At 43.0% G+C, this 25,332-nt stretch overlaps 1 long non-coding RNA gene and 2 gene segments (V, D, J or C); all 3 read right to left on the bottom strand.

Moving 5' to 3' along the window:
- The window catches only part of LOC101082918, a 425,870-nt gene that overhangs the window by 90,042 nt on the left and 310,496 nt on the right, over positions 1 to 25,332 (bottom strand).
- The window catches only part of LOC102901181, a 75,108-nt gene that overhangs the window by 3,300 nt on the left and 46,476 nt on the right, over positions 1 to 25,332 (bottom strand). Inside the window, 2 exon segments of the C gene segment in view lie at positions 435 to 713; positions 4,158 to 4,217. Of these exon segments, the coding sequence occupies positions 435 to 713; positions 4,158 to 4,217 (339 nt within the window).
- On the bottom strand, positions 15,911 to 21,258 carry LOC123386012. Its single transcript, XR_006599393.1, has 2 exons — positions 21,030 to 21,258; positions 15,911 to 17,163 (listed from the first exon to the last, which is right to left on the bottom strand). It is a non-coding gene; the product is annotated as an uncharacterized LOC123386012 (long non-coding RNA).

Here is a 25,332-nt window from a genome sequence, read left to right as displayed (position 1 = left end):
AGAGAGAATTCCACACAGGATCAGCCCTGTAAAGGCAGAGCCCCTCATGGGGTTCGATCCCACAAAATGTGAAATCATGACCTGAGCTGAAGTCAAGAGTCAGACGCTTAACCCACTGAGCCACCCAGGTGCCCCATAGTCTGTGCACGAATTTTTAACCCAGAGTCTAGTAGTAGGACAGTCATTAGTATCAAGGAGACAGTGGCTGGTGAAGAGGAGATAGGAGATGAAATAAGATGGACTTTATCTTAGATTCCAGCTCAGGGATGCAGAGTTAAGTTCAAAGTCAATGACGGGCCATAGTTGGGCTGAGTCTTGTTTCTAGCATGATGCCACATTGAGAATGATCTGTCAAGAGTTTACATCTTCAGCTTCCCTTTCCCTCAATTTTCCTTCCCTACAATTCCAACCCCTTGAAACTAGATGTGACCTACCTGAAGAATTTGTCCTTGGTTCAAAGTTAGTGGAGCTCACGACTTCACTGTTGTGTTCAACTGAACAGGTCACCGAATTTGGATCTTCATACCGACCAAGCTTGACAGCACTGTACTTCCCACTGGGGGAGACGACAATAGCAGGGTCAAATTCTTCTAGTTTCTTGGTTGATTCAAGTTTTATGTTTATATCCTTAGGATAGAAATCCTTCACCAGACAAGCAACCGTCGTCCCATTTCGCATGATGAAAACTGATGGTTTGGCAGGAGGCTGGCTTTCTGCAAATATAATCAATTTATCTTGAAAGATGATTATCCGCAAGTGTGGGAGTTAAACGGTGGGGTTTACTTCAATTCCTTTGGGGCCAAACACTGCAATACAGACTTTCCTGCATCTTTTAGTGACCTGGGCTTGTTAACACCCAATGAAAGAGGTGGCTAAGGGAAGTGGAAATGAAAGGCAGTCAGTCTGACTTTTAGTTAGGAGCTGCTAAGAGACATGGCTGGAAGTGGAGATGGAAAATAACAACTACAAACAAGTTTCTGGATCATCTGAGATTCAATTATCTATATTTTGTTAATCAGTCCTCTGGATGATTGCAGTCAGGTTGAATATCTGTCTGCATCGTTGGTTTATTTTAAACGCATAAGCCCTTAGAATGAGAACAGGGTTGGTGCTCAGTTAAAGAATCAGGATCTGAGAAGGACTACATGACTGGTTCAAATACCCTGAGGATGGCAGTATTGGAGTCACTTTAGGGTGTCTTTCTCATTTTTCGGACTGGAAGGGATAACCACTGAAGTTAAGTGGTACATCTCTCTGCCTTTAGGTAAATACTTATTTTGTTGTAAGGGACTATCCTATAGTTTCTGAGTCTTTTATCAGAGATAACAGCTATTATTCCCAGGAAGTCCTTATAGATATTAATTTTTTTAACATTTATTCATTTTTGAGAGAGAGACAGAGTGTGAGTGGGGGGGAGGGGCAGAGAGAGAGAGGGAGACACAGAATCCGAAGCAGGATCCAGGCTCTGAGCTGTCAGCACAGATCCCGATGTGGGACTCAAACTCATGAACCATGAGATTCCGACCTGGGCCAAAGTCAAATGCTCAACCAACTGAGCCACCCAGGTGCCCCTAGATATAAAACCAGTTTAAACCCAGTTCTTATTTTATTCTAAGTGAAGCTATGGAGTGTTGGTGCTAATCATTGGATCTCCTCCTGGCCTCCTCTGCATTCATGCCTCACCTTGACCTACCATCTATCTGCTACTCTGTATATTCATTTTTTTCTTTACTTGACACTGAAAGTTTTAAAGCTTTGAGGGAGGCAGTATTAATTCTTTCCCATCATGCCTTATTAAAGTTTGTGAATTATGATAAATTTTGTCCATGAAGACTTGGATCCTTAGGATATCTTCAAATAACTGTTAAAAAAGGAGGGTGCTGTGAAGATGCCTGAAATCAGGAGAGACAACCAATCTGTGAATGGTGACCTAGATATATTTCCAAACAGAAGCTTAACTGTCAATTTTCTGTAGTAATTACTTGTGTGAATGTAGCTCTTCTATTTGAAACTAGGTGATATCAAATTAAAAATGTTGAATTCCAGTGTACTTTTATTTACTATGATCTATAATCAAGATATAAGGTAATGCTAAATGAAAAGTCTTGGTAATGGGTGAGTAAATGCAATCATTTTTCTAATACTCTGTCCTAATTTGGATTTGGGCGTTAGCTGTTGAAGCTCATGGTAGTGGAGCTATAAACAAATAAATTGGTTATATCTGCTTGAGAGGGTACGTTTGCTAGTCTAGAAGTTCTTTCTGATCATCATTTTGTAAATGGACAATGGCCAATCAGGGCTTTCCTAGGGAATCAGCTGTTCAGAGACTGCCCCCCCCCCCCCCCCTTAACTAGCCTCCAAATATTTTTTTGAAAAAATTTGTTACCACTTTTTTCTCTGCCTGGAAGCTCAGCTGGAAGACTGGATTCTGTTTCAGTCACTAAGGGCAGGAAACTCATTCCTAAGAATCTGGTTCCATAAATTTTGGCTTCAGTTCTAGACAAGAGGATTGGGGATTTTTCCAGGGGGCTCTCCTGGAACCTAATTTCAACCCATGTGAGGAAACCTTCATCGTTTTGCTTTCCGGCATAGCTGAAGCCACTGATAACAGACACTGATAACTCGGCAGCAACGGCTTGAAAAACCACATGTTCATTCACCTGTCTTCAGAATTGCAACATTTCTCGTTCACTATACTGACTTTGGTGACATGTACTCTGGTTGATTTTCAAGGGAGTTATGAGATACAGAGAAAGGAAACCAGTAATTAAAAAAACAAAACAAAACAACAAAACAAAACAATCCTATTTCCTTGGTTACTTCAGAGTATGACCCAATCCTAGCCTGATTTACTTGGATAATTAAGGCTTGCCTGGGATTTTAAAATCTAAATTCAAAGGCAGTTGTCAATGATCACTTGGGGCTAGAGAGATTTGGTTTGAATAATTTGAACAATGGAACATAGCTGACAAGACAAATGTCTGAAGAAGGTCATACACTTATGATATTGAGCTCTTAATCTGTTACTATTTCAGATAAAGCATAATGCATTCATTTGGTAAAACATTTTTCTCAGACCCTTTTCTCAGTGAATACCTATCTATTGAAAACAATTGTTTGAAAATGAAGTGTTTTATCTAATCCATTCTTTGGTATCATGATAACCAAAGAAAAGGTTATCTGGCTGAATTGAACCTTTAAAAAAAAACCAAAACAATGCATTTTATATGGTTGCCATATGTAAACTAGTCGATTTTGTTTTCAGTTTAAACCAAAATCCAAGTTAGATAAAATTTGCCCTACTGTAGTCCAAAATTTAAAGATCTAATTGTTCATTTTTTTGAGAATTGCTGGTCTTTCTTCTTGGCCCACAAATGTAATTACATTTCACTATGGGTTTCAAAGTGCTATTTGTTTGGACAATTGCTATTTTATTTCAGACTTTCTCTTTCTATGAGTAACAGTCCAATGCTAAGGTTATGTGCTGGTAAACAATACCAGAAGAAGTATATACCTTTCCTGAACAGCCTTTCTTAACTTGTATACATAGAAATCATCTATGTTTTAGATTCCCACTGAGTCCTATCAGTTCCCTAAGGATTGTACTGTAACAAATGTCACTCACAAATTCAAGGCTCTCTGACATCATGGGATTTAACTTTAACATTGAAATACACATTTGCTCTACCTGATTACTCTGACCTGGTTAACTGTCTCTGTCTTAAATCTTCCAAGCTACAGGGCATTTGTTTACGGTTGCAATGAGGCACGTACACTAGTCAGGGTAGCCAAAGAGATGGGTAAGAATGGAAACAACCTTCTGGAGATTTGGGGCCAGAGTGTCCCTGCACATCCCCTCCCCCACCATGTGCCCCAGCAATTAGTACGATTTTTCTAGTTTTCCTGGTGTTTTCTGGGCTGCTTTGAAGATTTCAGAAATAAGTGGGGGATGCAGTTTGAATGTATGTTTTTTTAAAAAACAAAACTAGTTACAGAGCTGCTTCAGGGACTCAGCCCAGTGTCTTTATCTGGCCACCCCCCACATCTGGGCTACTCCATCTCCTAGTTATACTTTCCCAAGTAATGCAAACTGGATGGCAGCCCCAGTGCCAGGACTCAATTTATCCCTAGAAATACAGTGGAAAAAATCAACTCACGTGGTTCCACGAGGAGTTTGGTGCCGGCTCCAAAAAACATCTGTCGGGTATCCCAGGAGCACATCGCAGCACTGCCTCACAAGTAACCAGCCTGGGGCTGGCCCTGGGGCCTGGCCTAGAACATCTGTGCCCTGCCTCCCCAGCCTGGGTCCCAGCCTAGAGACCCCACAGCTCAGAGAACTACAAAGCTGCCCTCGATGAGATCAAGGGGCTGAGTGCACAGAGGCTCAGTTCCCTTTGAAGCTAATAATAGTGTATCTGCTGGATAAGGATGTGTGCATGAAATCCCAGCCAGGAAGCACGGAGATAGGGGACAGTGCTGACATAGAGGAAGAGAAGAAGGCGACAGGTGACTGGTAGCTGCCTTCAAGATGGACAATTTAACTCCCAGTTTATTGGAGGCCTTTCCAAGAAGAACACGATAGCTTGGGAATAGGGATGGGGCACGGAATAGTGACATTTCTTAGAGTGAATGTTTGGCTGAAGAGGGTTTAGACACAGGTCTGGTTCTCACATTCTGGTTCCCTTCTCTTGGGTCACAGATACTGCTTTTTGATTAGAAACCTAATTTCTTCCCCATCACTCAGACTGAGCTTCACAATAATAAGGAATCTGTCTCCTAATTCCCCGAGCCCAAGGAAAGGCTTTCTAAGGATCTGAGGCTTGAACAAGAAGTTGGTAGTGGATGGAGAGCCCAGGGTGCTGTGTGTCCATGGATGTGGATCAGAGAAGCCGCTGCTTGCTTTGGACCGCTTGTTTTTGTTTTTTAATTCCTCCCGTATCTGGATCCAGATACAAGCTTCAGGAGGATATAATAATCATGTGAAATAGAATTTGAAGGCCTTATGGATTACTCGGTCTCATCACCAGAAGTCTAGAGTCTAGGGCTAGAGCCAAAGGGAACGATGGTTGTATAGGGCCATTATTTGCTGTCAAAACTTTAAGGATTGAGGGCTTGACTTGAAATTCTCACTTTCCCTAACTGAGCTTCACATAATCATATTACACTCCATCACTGCAGGAAGAGAAAACTGAAGAAGTAAATAGAGTATCACCAGAGAGCACAGGTCAGAGTCCCGGCAGAGGGGCTAAGCATCAGTTTCATGTCTTTCCTTTTTCCCTAAGATTCCCAAAGCCACAGCCTCAGAGATTTGATTGTAACACTGCAGATAATTCTGAATTTCAAGTGGAAATGATTTAAAGGGAAAATGAAATACAATACTTTTCGCTCAGATGCAATTTGCCCAACATCGATCAGAATGCAATCAGCTACAACATGATTGTTTCCCTCCTTCTTTCTAGTCTCTCCCTTCTCAAAGATAAGATAACACGCCAAATCCCACTTTTGGCCTGGAAGCAACAGGCAACCAAGAACCCCTGTAAGTTAATGTTTCCTTCTGAGAGGCAGACGTCATGTTGACAGTACCAGCTGCTTTCAGGATGTCAACCTTGCCACATTCACGTACATTTCCCCACTTCTTTATTTCCTCCGAAACAAAATTTAACTACGTAAGGGGGCAATGCCTGCCCCATTGGACTTGGCATTTTGGAAAGCTTCTGAAAGACTACTGTTCTCTGGACCAGTCCCAGTGACTGTTGGCAGCTACGCAAACTACCTGAATATCACCCCTGGATTTCTGAGCACTGGCATGCCTTACCAGGGGACAGTATCTCTAGGAGAGCACCATGACTTCCCTGTTGTCCTGAAGTTGGTGGCTGTGATTCTACATTGGATGTAGGCTCCTGAACCCTGTGCAGAGTCTTCAGATCTAGGGCTAACCAAAGGGATGCAATTTCTGCTCTTGGAAGACCCAGACAAGGATGGGGCCTGGGGGATCATTTAGTCTGAGCCAGGCACACTGATTTAATGCAAGTTCTCAGCAAAAAGACACAAAGGCAAGATTGGCTTTTGTCATCTGAAGGAGAGAAGACTGTCTTGATCTAACTCTGTCTGCAATAATATTTTTCTTCTTTTTAACCCTTCCTCTTCCTACATTTTGGCTAGGAGTCTTTTTCCTCATAAACAGTGGAGCGACTCTCACCTAGAGCTTGCCTTTTCCCTGACTGAGGAGGGGACCAAAAGCCCGACTAAGGGCTTTCTTCAGGCCTTTGTAGAAGGCTTATTGCTACAAATCTTTAGAACAGAGTTTCCATGCATACACAGACTATTTTCCTAAGAGAAACCTAATGAATTCATCCTCACATTTTACCTTGACTCTTTGCAACAACAAAACAATGCATTTCCAATTTAGAGCCTCCTGACCTCCCCCAAAGCTCCAATCCATTCAGGACTCTGCTACAACAAGTCCAAGGGACTATAAGCGCTGAAGTAAATTAAAATGCATGACTTACTTGGTTCCACGACGAGTCGAGTCCCTGCTCCAAAGATAAGTGGTGCATCATGACACCACCTCAGGCATCATTACAAAAACCCCACCACCTATTTGCCCTCTGTTTAGTCCGTCTGTTTGGAAGGGGGGTGGGTGGAGCAGAACGAGAATAGCTGGAGGCATAAAACTCTGCAACGGTTTCTGAGATCTAAGCACTGTATCTTGGCAGCTTGTTTATATGTGTTGTCCTCTGAGTGTTGGCATTTAGGGAAGTCCCTAGGTTTTCTACTATTATCTCCTCAACCTGCCATCACTTACCCGCCTATCTTGCTTCAGGATCAAATTTCACAGGGAGAAAGGAATCATTTTGGGATGGCTGAGAATTGACAAATGGCTATTGTTAGCAGAAACATAACTATAAGTCTCTGATCAATCATAAAGGACTATGACTCAGAGGTGGAAGAATGTGATGGTTGGAGCAAGAGCCATTGATGCAAAAGAAGTGGAGCCTACCCGAAGGGTCATGATAATCATACATGACCATGACTTGTATAAGAACTTGGCTATTTACAAATGTCTTGTGTTTATACTACCTCAGCAAACATTATAGTAACAAACTCCATGAGGTGATATCATTATTAGATCCTTCTTACAGATGAAGTCACTGAAGCTAATAATGGTTAAGATAGTGAGTGTCAGGACTGGGCCTTACTCCCAGGTTCTTTAGACTCCAGTTTCCATGCATTGAACCAGAGTAATGAGTGATAGGACTGGAAGGGGCCACAGCAGTCACTTGTCAAAACCTCTGTGGTGACACAAATGTTAACTAATGGATGCATAGGGACAGTTTTGATCTTTTCTAGTACCCTTTTTAACAATCAAATCACAGAATTCCTACTGGGTCATAAGACACTCAACACCATTGGACTTCCTTGCTTTTCCTACTAAATCATCCCTAAGAATTGGTCTAGAGGATAATTAGAATCCTAGTGTGCTAAAGCTGGAAGACCCCTTCGAAATCACTTTGCTTAGCTAGAGGGAAACTAAAGTTCGGTGAAGGAAAGTCACAGAGCTTGTCAGTCAAAGAGAAGGATTGAAACTTCGTCTGAATTCTTGGTCTGACTTGCTCATCATCACACCTCTCATTTACTAGGTGTATTTGGCACAGTTCTGGTTATGACCTGGTTATGATCTGTAAATGGTGAGTGCACAGGTGGGAAGCTGGTTCTCTAAAGTTAGTCAGGTAGAGGGAAGACAACGAATACTCTCCAGGAAGGATAGTGGATCAAGAGGACCACTGCAGCAAGGATAGTGGATCAAGAGGACCACTGCAGCACATACCTCATTCTGGAATTTATCAGAAACTCAGTCCCCGTTCCTCAAACCATCCCTTGCTAAATTACATGCTGGCTAGATTTTTTTCAAGGGTTTCCAAAGCTGGTGACTTGAGAAAATACTTAAAGATAATTGCTACACATAGTGGTCACAAGAAGGAGAAAGAAGTCACTTACGTGGTTCTACCTCCAGATAGGTTCCTTTGCCAAAGAACATTGGATACTGCACAGCTGATAGACCTAATCTAAAAAGAGCTTTGCTTTCTCTATATGGTGACCCTGGCACCAGTTGCCAAGTCATGTGATATCTACTGGACCGTATTTTCTGTCTCATCTAGAGTAACTTCTTTGCGCCTCTGTCTTGGCGGCTATCCTTCAGGACAAAGCAGGAGGTGATTCCTGAGTCAAATAGAAATCTGAGCCTTTGCCATGTTACAATCTGAATTTGTGCTCTGAATGAGAGAGAATGAGTTTGTGCTCTGAATGAGAGAGATTGGAAAGGAGTTTCTTAGTTTGATTAGGAGAGAAGAAAGGTAGTACGTTGGTCATAGGCTGGCGGTTCTCAACCTCTGGGCTACACTTAGGTGGGGCAAAGATCTAGTGAGTCATGTACCCCACTCATTCCTCACTTTAGGGGACTTCCATTTCATATCCAGTAAGAACTTTGCATCATTGTCAAGCATTGTGCAACACACTTCTTAGTATAAAATAGAATTAGAATCTTTAGTACATTAAAACATTTTTTAAAAATGTTTATTTTTGAGAGAAAGAGAGAGACAGAGACAGAGGGCGAGTGAGGAAGGGGCAGAGATAGAGGGAGACAGAGAATTCCAAGCAGGCTCCAGGCTGCAAGCTGTCAGCACAGAGCCCGATGACAGGCTCGAACTCACAGAACTGTGAGATCATGACCTGAGCCGAAGTCGGACGCTTAACCGACTGAGCCGCCCAGGCACCCCTAGTACATTTTAAGAACATATTCATAAATATAAAACTTTAGCAAGCTTTAATGATACACTCACACTTAAAAATGACTGTGAAATTAGCCTCTGTCATATGTAAAAATGAGAGTCTATAAGATTGTCTGTGTCACTTATACAACCAGGGTGAGAATACATTTTCAGATCTGCTTATAGCCCGTAACGCGTTGCAGATCACTCTTCGAGAATCACTCAAATGGAAAGTGAGTCTCAGCGGTGGTGAGACAGAAAGATGTCAGAAAACCTGAAATCTGGTTCGACTCTGTTCCTCACTAAGTGTGTAATCTTAGCCAATTTCATGGAGCTACATTTGTCTCCTTTATAAAGTGAGGGTGATATCTTCTGTATTGGGGGTTCTAAAGATGAAATGAAAGGGTGTGTATAAGGCACTCTGTAAACTAGAAAGCCTTGGCTGAATGACTGGACTGTTCATTAGGGTTACACTCAGAGAAAACACATTTGACTTGAAGCAAGGGGTGTAATTTCCCTGAGCACAGAGCTTCCCAGGGCCAGGATGGTAGGAAAAGGTCACTAAGAGGGAACAGAGTCCTATTTCTTTGTTGCAGATGAGAATGCCCACTTCTTAGGGCTGTGGGTGAGGCCTGAAATCCAAATTTCTGTCTCCCTTGGTCTTTTCTCAAGGCCAGGTATGACCTCCACTCCGTTCTCCAGTCTCCCCTTCTCTGGTCTCCAAACCGAAGCCCTGACTCCTCCCCAGGCCTATTGCCAACCTGACCTCATTTTCAAATTCTCTCCCCGTCACTCTCTTTCTTCCAGCCACACAGGCTTCCTTACTATCCTTCACATGCTCCAGGCAGCGCTGCGTTCCCCCTGAGTGCTCTTCCTCTGGGTGGATATCTGCGGGTGGCTCACTCTGTCCCACCCTCAGGTCTCTGGTCAAATGTCACCTTTCCAGTGAGGCCTTCCGTGACTCCGTTAGAAACTGCACACTGCTCCCTCCACTAGTCTTCTGCTTTCCCTTTCCTGCTTTATTTTCCCTCACAGGGCTTATTGCCGCCTAAAGTACTATATATTTTATTTATTTAGCTAGTCTACCATCTGTCTTTTGCCATTAGAGCGAAGGCACCAATAAGGCATGGGTTTTTGTCTGCTTTGTTCATGCCGATTCCCTCAGCAGCTACAGGAGGGCCCAGCCCATGGGGACAGGGACTCGTCACAGGTTGCGGAGCGGGGACCTGGGCTTGGCTCTGCGGGTTCCCAGTTTGCTTTTCCTTCTATTTCCCTTTGCCTGACACCACAACTGACTGTCCATTCATTCATTCATTCATTCATTCATTCAACAGTTATTTAGGCCTTCAGTGTATTTGTGGGAACAGTGAGAACAACTCAGCACCCTTGCCCTCAGGGAGCAAGGAAGACACATAGTGAGTTATATGAAGTTTCAGGTGGAGGTGAGAGTATAGAAATGGAGCGGGGTAAGGGGACCGCAGAATGACAGAGGATGGTTGGGAAGGCGTCACTAGAAGTGACATTGAGTAAAGACCTGGAGGAGGAGAGGGAGAGAGCTATGTGAATCCCTGGGAGAATGTGGTTGTGGGCACAAGGAACTGCAGGCCATGGGCTCTGTTCTGAAACTGACGGTTGCCAGAGGGAGTGGGTGGGGGAGGAGCAGCGTCGGGGGAAGGGGAGCAGGAGACACAGGCTTCCAGTTACAGAATGAATGAAGAGGCCATGAGAGTAAAAGGCACAGCATAGGGAATATAGTCAATGGTATTGTAGTAGTGATGTACAGGGGCAGATGGTAGCTACCCTTGTGGTGAGCACAGCATAAGGAATATACTTGTGGAATCACTATGTTGTATGCCTGAAACTAATGTAACATTATGTGTCAACTATACTTCGATTAATAAAAAGAAGGCTCTGTTCTGGGAGATGCTTATCGGGAATGAGAGGGGAATGCCAGAGACAGGAACAGGAAAGTTATCTCTTGGAATTTTAGAAACACACTGATGCGCCCAGGATTTTCTGGACTCTTTTTCTTGGGGTCAGGATAATCTGTTCATTGCCTGGATCTTTCTGAGCGTAGAGACCTTCGAGTCCAGGGGTGTAGTGTGAAGAATGGGCCTTGCCTGGAGAATACCTCCTTGGGTAGCTGGTTTGGGTATGGGCGCAGGAGCACGTCCTTGGTGAAGGCGGGATGGTGGTGGGGGATGGTGGTTGGAAGGGAAACAGCCTAACTGTGGCTTCAGACCCTGCAGGCAGCTTGGAAAGGAGCCCAGTAGAGGTGGGTGGGCCTGGCTGGGCCAGGCAGGAAAAGCCTCCCATGTGCCTCTATCACACTGCAGTCCCAACAGAAAAGAAAAGTTCTCAAGTGCACAGATAGTGGAATCAGACAGATGATACAAATTTTGACTCTGTGATCTTGGAGAACCCACCTCCCATCTGCAAACAGGTGAGGAATAGTACCTAGTTCCACATGACCATTGTGAGAAGTGCATAAAATGGCATTCATTAATAAAGTGCCTCGTCCAGTGGCCTGACACATAATAGACACTCAGAAAGTGGTAGTTAATATAGTGATGACACATAATAATACATATTATTCTAAGTGTATCTCATGACCCACTTTCCTGAAGATGCTCCTGATGACTATGGCCCTTTTCTAAGCTCCTATCATTGTCATGGTCAGTAGCACATGCTTACATCGTGGTTCTTTATTCCATGCTGTTTTGTCCTGTTTTCTGGTTCTGCTTCATGAAGTTAAGCGGCATGCCCAGGTTTTCTCTATCCAGAGGGATGAAAGGTTGATGGATTTGGGTCTGTGGGTTTGTGTAGACCTTTTGTTTGTTTTGTGCTACCCAGGAGCCCTGCAGATAAGAACACAAAAGGAGCTTCCAAGGAAAAGGAAGCTTCAAAAGGAAGTAGGCTTCTGAGAAGATAAAGTCTCTGGGTTTGCAGTGAGGCCTCCTCAATCCAATATTACTTGGCTAAAAGAGAAGGCATCATTCAAAGATATTCTGGATCCTTCTCTCTCTGGATGCCCCTTATCTTTTCATTTCAAAGGATGAAGGAATGTACCAGCTCAGTATTTCCCAGACTTCAAATAATCACATTTCTGTTTTGTCACATCCGTCATATAATTTGCTTAATAATTTTTTAAAATTTACTCTTTAAAAATTTTTTTTAATGTTTATATTCTTTAAAAAAATTTTTTTTTCAACGTTTATTTATTTTTGGGACAGAGAAAGACAGAGCATGAACAGGGGAGGGGCAGAGAGAGAGGGAGACACAGAATCGGAAACAGGCTCCAGGCTCGAGCCATCAGTCCAGAGCCTGATGCGGGGCTCAAACTCACGGACCGTGAGATCGTGACCTGGCTGAAGTCGGACGCTCAACCGACTGCGCCACCCAGGCGCCCCTAATGTTTATATTCTTGAGAGAGAAGGAGACAGAGTGTGAGTGGGGGAGGGGCAGAGAGAGACGGGGAGACACAGATTCTGCAGTAGGCTCCAGGCTCTGAGCTGTCAGCACAGAGCCTGACGTGAGGCTTGAACTCACGAACCGTGAGATCATGACCTGAGTCAAAGTTGGATGCTTAACTGACTAAGCCACCCAGGCACCTCTTAAATTTACTTACCTTTTAACTTAAAATATAATTAAAAGGAAACTTTAAGTCATAGAGGTTTGACAACCTAGTTGTACTATTCTGATATCCATTAAAAGCACAATGAAAATGAAAAAGTCTATGTACCATATAAAACCTCAGGTTGTGCATTCCACACTTAGGAAAACACTGGATCATAACTCAGCAAACAGAAGGACTTAATTTATTAGGAAGAGCATGGTGAACAAAGGGAGGTTAGGGAAATCAGTCACTCACTCCACTGGGAATGTGGATAAACTATTATCTTAGTGAGAAATTTTAAAGCCAATGAGGTCTAAAGGCAAGGACTTGAACTAGTTGAATTTTCAAAATGTTGCTATGATTTTTCTCTCTCTCTTTTTAAAATCTGAATTTCTCTGCCCTGACAGTGCTAGCACAGCTTGGGATCTCTCTCTCTCTCTGGATGCAAAGCCATACCCTGTTTCTCCCCATAGTAGGTGAGGCCTGGGAATGGCCAGCCTGCGTTCCTTCTTCTTCCTTCCTCAGCCCCGAATTCTACGGTTCCCTCACATCATACATGCAGGCATTCTCTGAGAGGAGACCACCCCATCAAATTCTCCCACCCCACCTCTCTGGAGCTTTCTTTTACTTTGGAAAACACAAGCTGAATGTCAAAGCATCAGGCTAGAGTGTGCTGTTAATTTTCTAGTAGCCAGCTCAGCAAATTTGGGACTACTGACCCCACTGTTAGATTTCCCTAGGACCTTTGAAATGGGGTTTTGTATTTTCTTTCTTCTTTCTTTCTTTCTTTCTTTCTTTCTTTCTTTCTTTCTTTCCTTTTTACATTAGCTGGCTTAATATTAATATATACTATTTAACTGGAAGCTTCTGACAAATGGAGACTTTTTAAAAATTTTTTTTAGCAAGACATGGTTGAATTCAAATGTCATTTAAATGACACAAAAAGATGCCTTCTGTGTTGAGTACAATCTTTTGACAACTTCACCGTCGATTCTTTTATAGCAGTTAATTAACGAGTGGCACCATACCCTCTTCGTGAGGAAGATGAACACCATGAGTTGTTAGGGAATTTCTCCTGCCTGTGTCCTATAGACTTTAAAGCATTTCTTAGTTGGAGGCATTACACCTTCACTTTGTTCTGCTTGGGATCTGGTCTCGCTGGGAACCAGAATGTTCCCGCTTCCTCACTAGTAACCTAGCTTCCATTTGTAGCTCAATTAGAAGCCGATGTCTGGAACTGGGTTTTTGTTTGTTTTTTTTCTGAAGAGAAATGTAGCAACCCCAGTGACCACCCTCTGGCTTCACCCTCCAGGGCCAGTGAGCTGTCTCGAGAGCATGTGTTTGGCCTAAGGAAGGTCAGAAGTATTCATATTTACATTTAAAGAACTTTGATAGAATCACTTAGGCTCAGATCAACCTTTTTCCTGATGGGTTCTCTCCTTGGGGAGTTAAGCCAACGACTCTGTGGTCTCTACAGCCTGACCTGAGTCCTGTAGATTGGGCAGAATTTTCTCAGTTTCTCAGGACTTGTGTGGGTTCTTTTGCAGCTCCAGCACCTGTTTTTGTTTTTTACAGACAAACCTCCTCCCAGCTCCCATCGAGGGGACTAACCATAGTTCACATCTTCCCTAAAGTCCTCCTTGACATGGTTTTGGTGCTATTACTACCTGTTTCACATTTCCTGATATTTCCGCCCCCTTCAATGGAGGAGCCCCTAAACTCAAAGAGCAGATAAATGCGTTACTTACTTGGTTCGACAGTCAGGCGAGTTCCTTTTCCGAAGACGAGTTTGTGTCAGAGCAGTTGAGGGCATTCCAAAAACCTCAACGGTTGTCCGCGGGAGCTCCTCTTCTTATTAGCTTTAGGACTGGAGGGTCTTCAGGGCTCAGCTCTTAGAAAAATGGCCCTCATTGCTTAGCCAACTGGTTCGTGATGATTTGATCAATCGCAGGTGGGCTTGCTTTTGGGAGGCTGCCTGAGGCGTAGGTAGGGGCACTTGTTCCTATGGGGAACATTTCTAGTCTTGTACACCTCGTGGTGTCCTCTGAACGATTGCTTTCTCTTGTTTTAGATTGTTCTTACTCCCAGACCCACCCCTAACTCTCAGTCTTGGAAAACTGGCAATGTCAAGAAGATGGGTCTCGGGTTTGTGACTATTCTAGAGTCAAGGGCCTTTACATTCACCAGGGCTGCTTTAAGGACAGATAGCGTGTGGCATAACAAGAGGTGACAGGGCAGCATGGAGCCCTGATGAGGGCCCGGTGATTTACAGTTCGGTCAGCGTTAGAATGAACAACTGTGGCTGGCGTTCCCCTAAAAACCAATCAATCTCTCTTTGAATTTGTTTTCTCTAAACTGCAAAGCAAAACACTCAGGCAAATCTCTCTAGGGATTTGGATTCAGAAATTCCATCTGAGATGGCTCATATAACCCTTATGACAGAATCAACGTGAACATAGACAGGAATAGTTTTTAAAGAAACACCTTTTGCATTCCCCACATGTGGCTGTGGGGATATGTTGAAATGCCAGTTTCATTCAAGGGAGAACAGCAGTGAGCGAGAGGCCAGCCGTGGTGTGGGCGGGGGTCACTTTTCCTGGTCCAGTCAATTTTGTGGCGTCCTTTCCGGGTTCCTGAGCCAAGAGGGGTGGCTTCCTGCTGTGTTTGACCCTCGGGGCATGGTAGCCAGGCTGAGGTTTTCCCGGGGAAATGCCACTTTTGCTGCCTGCAGTTTTTGTACAGGTCTCTGTGGGTTTTGTAGCACTGTGAGTATCCCACCAATCACAGTGCTACAGAGCTTTACAAAAACCTGCCCTGGGTTTCTCTATGTGGCCTCTGATAGTCTTCTCCCAGTCAAGCTCCAGCAAGATCAAAGGGTTTTGGCAGTTAGCTCAGGGCAGGCTTGCCTAGGTGCTGCTGTCTGAGGCTTTTCTGCCCTGCTGGCTGGATCTGCCCTGGAGTTTGCGACCATGATGGACATTCAGAAGTCATCATGTCTATTCCCATCTGTGCCTTTGGCCAGTCCACTCTCAGATGGCTTCCACAGAGGAGTCTGTCAGATTTCTGGATGTCTCGAGTGGGTTCTATGCATTGTGGGCTGGGCAGAAAATGTTTGCGGTCAGGGTAATTTCCCCTGTGACCTCCTAAGCCTCTGAATCACCTCTGCCTGCCCCACTTTGCACCTCAATAGTGTTGGAGGTTTAGAAAGGGCTGTCATATAAATTGAAAATTTCATCCTCTTCATGGACTCTCCTGGTTGCCAGCAGCCCATATGGTGCTTTGTGTGATGTTGAAAAGGCAGCCCTGTTGGGCAAATGCTGAGGCAGTCCCTTGGGTCCAAGCCTGGCGAACAGATGGCACCTCTGTGTGCTTTATAAAAGCCACCCCTTCCTCCAGCTGATGCCGCATTGCACCAGGCCTGGGCTCAGCTGGCCGAACGCACTCTGGATTTTAGCCCCACTCGTCCCCTCAGCCGAGTGCCCTTGTGCAAGGCATGGCCAATGTGACAAGACACAGTGGCTTTGGCCAAAGTCAATGATGCTTTTTATTCGTATTCTTGTTTGACCTCTGATTTTGGACAAGTTATTCCCTTTTCGAAAACTCCTCTGGGGCCCTCCACACACTGGTCTTGGTTTGCCTGTGATCTCTGTGTCTGTCACTGTGAAGATAAAGTGATATGCCAGGCTCATCGAAAGTGACATTATTGAATGGTAACCATTTGAAGAGAGTGTGGATTTTGCTGTTGTTGCTATCAATAGGAAGCAAGATTAAAAAAAGGTTTATCTTCACACTCTCTTTGGGAGATCTTATCCAAATCCATGGTTTGATTAAGTACCTCAGTTCTAGTTATAATCTTTGTGACAAGTCCTTCCCACCCTACATACGACTGTATGACTGTCGCATAAATATTGAGCAACCTCATCCCCATGTACAGAGTCTAACATTCTTTTGCTGGGAGAAAAAAACAACCAAATAAACAAACAAAAAAACAACAACCAAAAAAACCAAAAACCGAAACCAAACAAACCAAAGAGTGAACAGGAAAAAAGGAAAAGAAGAAGCGTTATGGTCTCAGTAATCATGTAAAGGGTTGACTTTGGGGCAGAAAGGAAGGAAATGTGGGCCTCGTGGGGAGGGCCAGATGTGAACAAGGAATTATATATAACCTGGACTCTTGAGTAGAGCTGGTTTTAGGTGCTAGTGTTTGCAACGGCAGGAGGTAGTTACTGCGTTTGAAAATGAATTAAGGGACTGGTTAATCTGCGTGAGACTCACTGACTCCTTCCTAGAGCTTTCCCAAGCAGCCATTAGAAGTCGGTTTGATTGGAGCTAGTTATAGGAAACAAATAGTTGAGGATGAAAAGCAGTGGAACTCTGGAGTAATCCCAAAACCTAAACCGTACAAACATGTGGATCTGGGACAGTGAATCTTACAGTCCCATGGCTGTGGCAGAGAGTTCTGGGGTGACGAATCCTGATGAGAATGCTGCTGTTGTGGCTTCCAATTCTTCACCCCTCCCTGCAACAGGAGTATGTGTCCAGGTACTTTGCCTCATGACTTTGCAAGGCCTTCTGTGAGCAGAGTATGTATCCCACTCATTGGCTTTGGGGCTTGGCCATGCTTTGATTAATAGAATATGGGTGGAAGTGACAGTGCGCTAGTCTAGGCTGAGGCTCCAAGAGACATCCCAGCATGGATTTTCACAGCACTCTTGAATCTCTTTCTTCTGAGATGAGAGGAGTCTGCTCCAAGGAGTCACTGCTGCTTCAGCCAGGGTCCTAGAATGAAGACATGTAGAACAGAACTGAATCCAACCCACATATTGAAGCCAAGTCCAGCTGGACTGCAGGCCAGTGAGGCAAAGCAATATATGTTTGTTGTTGTAAGCAGCAGACAATTTGGGATTGTTACAGGTCACAATCACAGGAGAAATAGCTAATTAATACAGATGTTAAGCCTCGGGGTGACCTCAAATATGAAATTACATGCTTGAAATTATTGGTAGCTCCCCATTATCTTCAAGATAAAATGATATGTAACATAGGCTTTTGTTTACCTATCCAGACCTACATCTTGTACCTTTTCACTTGCTCCCATAAACTCAGATGCACTGAACTACATGCTTCCTGAAAGCTCCATGTCCTTTCGGACCTCTTTGCCTTTGCCATGTGATTGCTTTTGCCTGAAATGCCTTCTTATTCTTTGATTCCCCAATTTGGATCTTAACCCACTTCCTTAGATCCTATTTATTTTCTGGTCTTAGCTTTGCAGTTGAATTACTTGCGGGAGGAGGGGTAAATGCTGGTGAAAGACTGAATTGGGTTAGATACCCACACTTTCCCTAAATTTTCATGAAAACCATTTTCCCCTCTTTTTCATTAGGTAGAGACCCTTGAGAGAAGGGATTTGTCTTGTTCATCTCTGTATATTCTGTGCCGGCACAGTGCCTGACCAGTGAGTGCTCAGAAAGTGTCTTCTGAATCCGTTTTAAGGATGAGATATCTCAGGCTCAGAGAGCATAAGTTAGGAAGCAATACAGCCATGGTCAGAACGTACATAGCCCTCTGCTCTCTCTCTCTCTGGCACCAGGCTGCCTTATGGAACACTACCTGCAGTTGTTTAGTGAAGCAGAGCAACATTACTCGTGAGCAAATTGATTTTTAACATTAGCCTGAGTTAAGCATCATCGGGAAGACAAATTTGTTGTGATTTGCTGCACACCATGAAATATATTCTACAGTCACATAGAAACGAGTTTCCCGTCGTCTATATTCAAATCACATTCTTTACCACTAACATGAGTAATCAAGGATCAGTTGTGCCTCTGGAGAGGAATCCTAGAGTGTCATGGCTGGGGGAGACCTCGAGGATCATGTACTCACTCCCCAGAATGTTCAGATGAAAGAGTCTAGAAAGATCCAGTGAGGTTTTACAACTTTGCCAAAGCACCCAGTTTCAAAGAAGCATCCAAGAAATCAAGTATCCCAATTCCTAGTCCAGTGCTAGTTTTTATTTTTATTTATTTAAAAAAATTTTTTAATGTTTATTTTTGAGACAGAGAGAGACAAAGCATGAATGGGGGAGGGGAAGAGAGAGAGAGGGAGACACAGAATCCAAAGCAGGCTCCAGGCTTTGAGCTGTGAGCATAGAGCCCGACATGGGGCTTGAACTCATGGACCATGAGATCATGACCTGAGCTGAAGTCAGATGCTTAACTGACAGAGCCACCCAGACTCCCCTACTAGTTTTTAGTACACTAGGCAAATACCCAGTCTTCTTTGGCTTTTATTCTGGCATTTATCATTTGAAAGTGTTTCTGGGTGTCATCTCAGCTGACCTCCTTGTCTGAAGTGGCCACAGGCTGGCTTGGGTAACCTGTCCTTTTCTTTCTCTATGTGGTTTTACACTGTTGTATGAGATGCTGTTCTGTGGGAACGGCGTGGAGCAGGCACAGGGCAGGTGTATCCTAAAGTTCAGCACTTCCTGGAGGGAGGCTGGGCCATGTTCTCAGTCAGTCAACTTCATTCTGAGGTGGGTACAGAGGGAAGGGAAACTGTGTGAAAACTGGGCTTGCCATGGTATTGTCCATTCCCAGCTAAGACCAGGCCCCAAGCTCAGAGACTCCAAGTACTTTGAGAAAATTCATGGGATACCAAAGCAAGAAATGAAGTAAGGGCTGATCAGGGACATCCTCCAGGCTTGAAATATTTGGAATTGTGGACTTTGAACTAGCTGTATTTATCACCACCGCCTGCTCCCAGTATTGACATGTACTCTTTGAGGGTTATAAACAAACTGCAGTGTATTCAAAGGAGGATACCAGGCTGTTGAAGATACTTTGTATCATGTACAGGGAGGAACATGGAGAGCAAAAAAACATGGGGGAGTGTAGACAGAAGGAAGGGACATAGATACTGGGGGTGTTTGATCATAGTCTTTGGTATCTGTCAGGGCAGAGCTGGCTTATTAATAGGCAGCTGGATTCTCATGTCTACTTATGCATTCCATCTACTGAAATCTGCTGGTTTGGTTTAAAGATATGAGAAAACCCTGGACTTGCACAGATCTGCAGTTTGAAAAAAGATGTTAATTGCAATGTAGAATCTGAAACCATATTAATGAACTTTTCATATTCTTTTATACCCAAATCCATTGGTCTAGCTTGCATTTTGGATGGAACCTTCGCTGGTGCATGGTTTTGTAACACTATCCATTGGTCATTTGGTAAATAATTGGTTCACTGATTTAGGCAACTTCCACATGTTGACACATTTCATTATACAGTGTCAAACTATCACAATAGTTAATATCACCATCAACATCTTTAAATCAGAAAAGTATTTAAACACTGGGCGGGGTGGGGGGGGGGAGCATTCAGCTCATGGTGGCAGATACAAGTGTTCCCAAATTCTGCTTTTTGCCTGAAAGCTTAGATTTTTTTTATCATTAGCCACAATTTTCAGTTTTTCTTGACGTGACAGGCTCAGTTCATTCATTTTCAAGGAGATGCCTGCCAAATGCCCAAGTCTGAATACCCATAGTTTATCTGTCAGTTATTCTTTCAAGCAAAAGTGACGTCTCATGGAAAAACTGGCTAGTTCAGCTTGCAATTCAGCCTATTGCACAAATGTTTTCCCTTGAGATAACTATCCTAATTTAGAATGCAGCATGAGTATTTTGTGTGTACTTCCCCTTTTGTCACACAGAACATTAAAAAAAAAAAACATATCTAAGAGTTGAGAGTTTATGAAATTAATACTTTTTACTGCTTTGTCATTGTTATAGACTGAATTGTGTCCTCCCCAAAATTCATATGTTGAAGTCTTCTCTCCCAGTACCCCCAGAATGTGGCTGTATTTAGAGTTAGGGTGTTTTTTAAAAAAATATTTATGTATTTTTGAGAGAGAGAGAGAGAGAGAGAGCGAGCGAGCACACAAGTGAGGGAGGGGCAGAGAGAAAGAGAGAGTGAGAGAGACATAGAATCCAAAACAGGCTCCCAACTCTGAGCTGTCAACACAGAATCCCATGCAGGACCTGAACCCACGAACTGCAAGATGATGACCTCAGCTAAAGTCAGATGCTTAACTGACTGGGCCACCCAGGTGTCCCTAGAGTTAGAGTTTTTAAAGATATGGTTAAAATGAGGCCATCTGGATTGGAATAGCATGGATCCTAATTTAGTCTGACTGGTGTCCTTATAAGAAGAGGAAATTTAGACACAAAGAAAGGAGCCCAGGGGTATGCATGCACAGAGGAAAGGCCATGTGAGGACACAGAGAGAAGGTGGCCATCTATAAGCTAAGGAAAGAGGCCTCAGGAGGAACCAACTCTGCAGGCACCTTGATCTTGGACCATCAGCCTCAGAACTAAGAAAATAGGTTCCTGTTGTTTAAACCGTACTGCATGTGGTATTTTATTATGGCAGCCCTGGCAAACTAATACAGTTAATAGTACTTTAAAATGAAACCGGCTTTTTTCCACCTGAAAATAACATGGCAGTAAAGAATACAATGACTCGTAACACAGCATTGATGCCACTGCTTTGATTCATGCTACAGGGCCGGAAATTTGACCATCAGTGTAGAAATCAACAGAATGAAAAAGGCAAGTCGTGTTTTGGTATTATTGTGAAAATAGTTCTTACCTCATGGAGTCCCTGAAAATGTCTTGGGGACCCTACAGGTCCATGGGCTCTACTTTGGGAACTACTGTTCTACATTTGTTCTTCTGCTGCCGAAGCTGCAATGGCAGCTGGCTTTCTCTACTGCTCCAGCACACTCGACTTTCTTGCTAGTGATTAGCAGATCATTTGCATCATATGCTTTGACTGATCGATGAATAAGTGGTCAGAAGCCACAGTGCACAGCAGCATCCAGTTCTGTAAAAATGAGAAAATTGACCCAAATAGTTTGGTTGAATCTCTAGAGTCAAGGACCATGGATCTGTAAGTCATCTGCCACTGGTTTCTTCTGCGTGATGGTACTCTGGGGGGACAGACACTGGATCCAGGACGGTTGTGCTTTGGTGACAGAGGGAGGGCTCAGTGAAAGCGTAGAGTCTGACTACATTACCTTCAGTACCCAGACAACATTTCTGTGGCAGTAGTTCAGACTTTCCATGAAAAATGACGTTTACTTATTTAACGGGCAGCTAGTTGGGACGGTAACTTGAATGTTTGGCAAAACTATAAAGAAGAGGAATAGAGCAAAATGCTTGTGGGTTTAATGGGTCAAATAATACCCTTAGTGACTGGATAGGAATTAAAAGAGGCCAGGCTTTTGAATAGAGCATAATATAAGGTCCCGAGTATGGATAAATCTAGTCAAGATCCCCCCCCTCATTCAGGGGACTCCTGATATACCCCGACTTTTGTCAGAACCTTTTCTTTTCTTTTTCTTTTTAGAGAGAGAGTGGGCAAGTGGGGGAGAGGCAGAGGGAGAAGGAGAGAGGGAATCTCAGGCTGGCTTCATGCCCAGCACAGAGCCCAACGTGGGGCTTGACCTCATGACCGTGAGATCATGACCTGAGCTGAAATCAAGAGTCAGATCCTCAATTGACTGAGCCACCCAGGACCCCCTATCAAAACCTTTTCGAACCTTCTTCTAGGATACTCACCCAACTTAAGGAGACATGAGCTTTGACAGTCAGTTGATTGGAGTTCATCGGTACATCTGTAGAAGTCAGGAATACTCCCCTCCCCCAAGAGGAACACTTGATTTTGAGCTATTATCATTATATCTTGAAAGTCAGTGGTTTTTAAGATACCTCACTTGTGCTTATGTCTTGAATAAGAATAATCCTAAATGTGCAACATCACCATTAGGTGGTTTTCTTATTTATTTTACCTGTGTAGTCAGCAACAGGATTCTCTGTTGTCTTAGAAATATGTCATATGAACATACCATTTTAATTTGTTCAAATGCTTTCACCTTCAGGGAGTTATTTGAGCAGAGCAGTATTCTTTAAGAAGGTATGGTAATTATTAAGAAACATATGGCATTTCGCTCTTCCCCTATTTAAACTTACAGCAGACTACTTGGCCACTTAAAAATAAAAACTTTAAAAAACATTTTATTATAAAGTTTTTGAAATATTCCAAAAAAAGAGGTTAATAGAATCAATATCTATAGATTCAATTACCTAGATTTAACACTGGTTAATATTTGCTGTATTTGGTATTTATTTTGGTCAAGTATTTAGTAATAAATTATAAGCATCATGACAATTCTTAAACATTTCAGCATGAATTTTTAAAAAGCATTTTCCCGCATAACTATAATACCACTTCCCACCTAATGAAGTTAACAATTCCTGAAAATCATTTAATAGCCAGTCCACAACCAAATTTTCCTAATTGATCCCAAATGTCTTTTATAGATTTAAAAAAATTATTTATTTATTTTGAGAGAGAGAGAGAGAGAGAGAGAGAGAGAGGGAGAGAGAGAGAGAGAGAGAGAGAGAGAGAGAATGTCAGTGGGGGAGGGGCAGAAAGAGAGGGAGAGAGAGAATCCCAAGCAGGCCTTGTGTTATCGGTGTGGAGCCTGATGCGGGCCTTGAACCCACAGTGAGATCATGATTTGAGCCGAAACCGAGGGCCAGATTGAGTTACCATGTGCCCCTGTTTTGTTTTGTTTTGTTTTGTTTTGTTTTAACGTTTATTCATTTTTGAGAGACAGAGAGAGACAGCATGAGCGGGGAAGGGGCAGAGAGAGGGAGACACAGAATATGAAGCTGGCTCCAGGCTCTGAGCTGTCAGCACAGAGCCAGACACGGGGCTCGAACTCACGAACTGCGAGACCATGACCTGAGCTGAAGTCGGACACTCAACTGACTGAGCCACACAGGCACCCCATGCTTTTTTATTTTATTTTAATTTTATTTTTTAAACCTACATCCAAATTAGTTAGCATATAGTGCAACAATGGTTTAAGGAGTAGATTCCTTAATACCCCTTACCCATTTAGCCTATCCCCCCTCCCACAACCCTTCCAGTAACCCTCGGTTTGTTCTCCATATTTGAGGCTCTTATGTTTTGTCCCACTCTCTGTTTTTATATTATTTTTGCTTCCCTTCCCTTATGTTCATCTGTTCTTTGTCTTAAAGTCCTCATATGAGTGAAGTCATATGATGTTTGTCTTTCTCTGACTAATTTCGCTTAGCATAATACCCTCTAGTTCCATCCACATAGTTGCAAATGGCAAGATTTCATTCTTTTTGATTGCTGAGTAATACTCTGTTGTATATATATACCACATCTTCTTTATCCATTCATCATTGATGGACATTTGGTTTTTTATACTTTGGCTGTTGTCGATAGTGCTGCTATAAACATTAGGGTGCATGTGTTCTTTTGAAACAGCACCCCTGTATCCCTTGGATAAATACCTAGTAGTGCAATTGCTGGGTCATAGGGTAGCTCTATTTTTAATTTTTGAAGAACCTCCATACTGTTTTCCAGAGTGGCTGCACCAGCTTGCGTTCCCACCAGCAATGCAAAAGAGATCCTCTTTCTCTGCATCCTCGCCAATATCTGTTGTTGCCTGAGTTGTTAATGTTAGCCATTCTGACAGGTGTGAGGTGGTATCTCATTGTGGTTTTGATTTGTATTTCCCCCATGATGAGTGATATTGAGCATTTTTTCATGTGTCGGTTGGCCATCTGGATGTCTTCTTTGGAGAAGTGTCTATTCATGTCTTTTGCCCATTTCTTCACTGGATTATTTGTTTTTTTGTGTTGAGTTTGATAAGTTTTTATAGATTTTGGATACTAACCCTTTATCTGATATGTTGTTTGCAAATATCTTCTCCCATTCTGTCAGTTGCCTTTTAGTTTTGCTGATTGTTTCCTTTGCTGTGCAGAAGGTTTTATTTTGATGAGGTCCCAATGGTTCATTTTTGCTTTTGTTTCCTTTGCCTCTGGAGACGTGTTGAGTCAGAATATGCTGTGGCCAAGATCAGAGAGGTTTTTGCCTGCTTTCTCCTCAAGGATTTTGATGGCTTCCCATCTTACATTGAGGTCTTTCATCCATTTTTAGTTTATTTTTGTGTATGGTGTAAGAAAGTGGTGCAGAAGGTTCATTCTTCTGCATGTCGCTGTCCAGTTTTCCCAGCACCACTTGCTGAAGAGACTGTCTTTTTTCCATTGGATATTCTTTCCTGCTTTGTCAAAGATGAGTTGGCCCTACATTTGTGGGTCGATTTCTGGGTTCTCTATTCTGTTCCATTGATCTGAGTGTCTGTTTTTATGCCACTGCCATACTGTCTTGATGATGACAGCTTTGTAGTATAGCTTGAAGTCCGGGATTGTGATGCCTCCTGCTTTGGTTTTCTTTTTCAAGATTGCTTTGGCTATTTGGGGTCTTTTCTGGTTCCATACACATTTTAGGATTGTTTGTTCTATCTCTGTGAAGAATGCTTGTGTTATTTTGATAGGGATTGCATTGAATATGTAGATTGCTTTGGGTAGTATCGACATTTTAACAATATTTGTTCTTCCTATCCAGGAGCATGGAATCTTTTTCCATTGTTTGGTGTCTTCTTCAATTTCTTTCATAAGCTTTCTATCGTTTTCAGTGTGTAGATTTTTCACCTCTTTGGTTAGATATATTCCTAGGTATTTTATGGTTTTTGGGGCAATTGTAAAACAGATCGATTCCTTGATTTCTGTTTCTGTTGCTTCATTGTCGGTGTATAGGAATGCAACCGATTTCTGTGCATTGATTTTATATCCTGCCACTTTGCTGAATTCATGGATCAGTTCTAGCAGTTTTTTGGTGGAATCTTTAGGGTTTTCCATATACAGTATCATATCATCTGTGAAGAGTGAAAGTTTGACCTCCTCCTGGCCGATTTGGATGCCTTTTATTTCTTTGTATTGTCTGATTGCAGAGGCTAAGACTTCCAATACTATGTTGAATAACAGTGGTGATAGTGGACATCCCTGTCTTG

The sequence above is a fragment of the Felis catus genome, chromosome B3 (genome assembly GCF_018350175.1).
Source record: "Felis catus isolate Fca126 chromosome B3, F.catus_Fca126_mat1.0, whole genome shotgun sequence".
In the NCBI taxonomy this organism is placed as follows: domain Eukaryota; kingdom Metazoa; phylum Chordata; class Mammalia; order Carnivora; family Felidae; genus Felis; species Felis catus.
The sequence above is the reverse complement of the archived record's forward strand: the minus strand, read 5'-3'. Positions and strand labels throughout refer to the sequence as shown.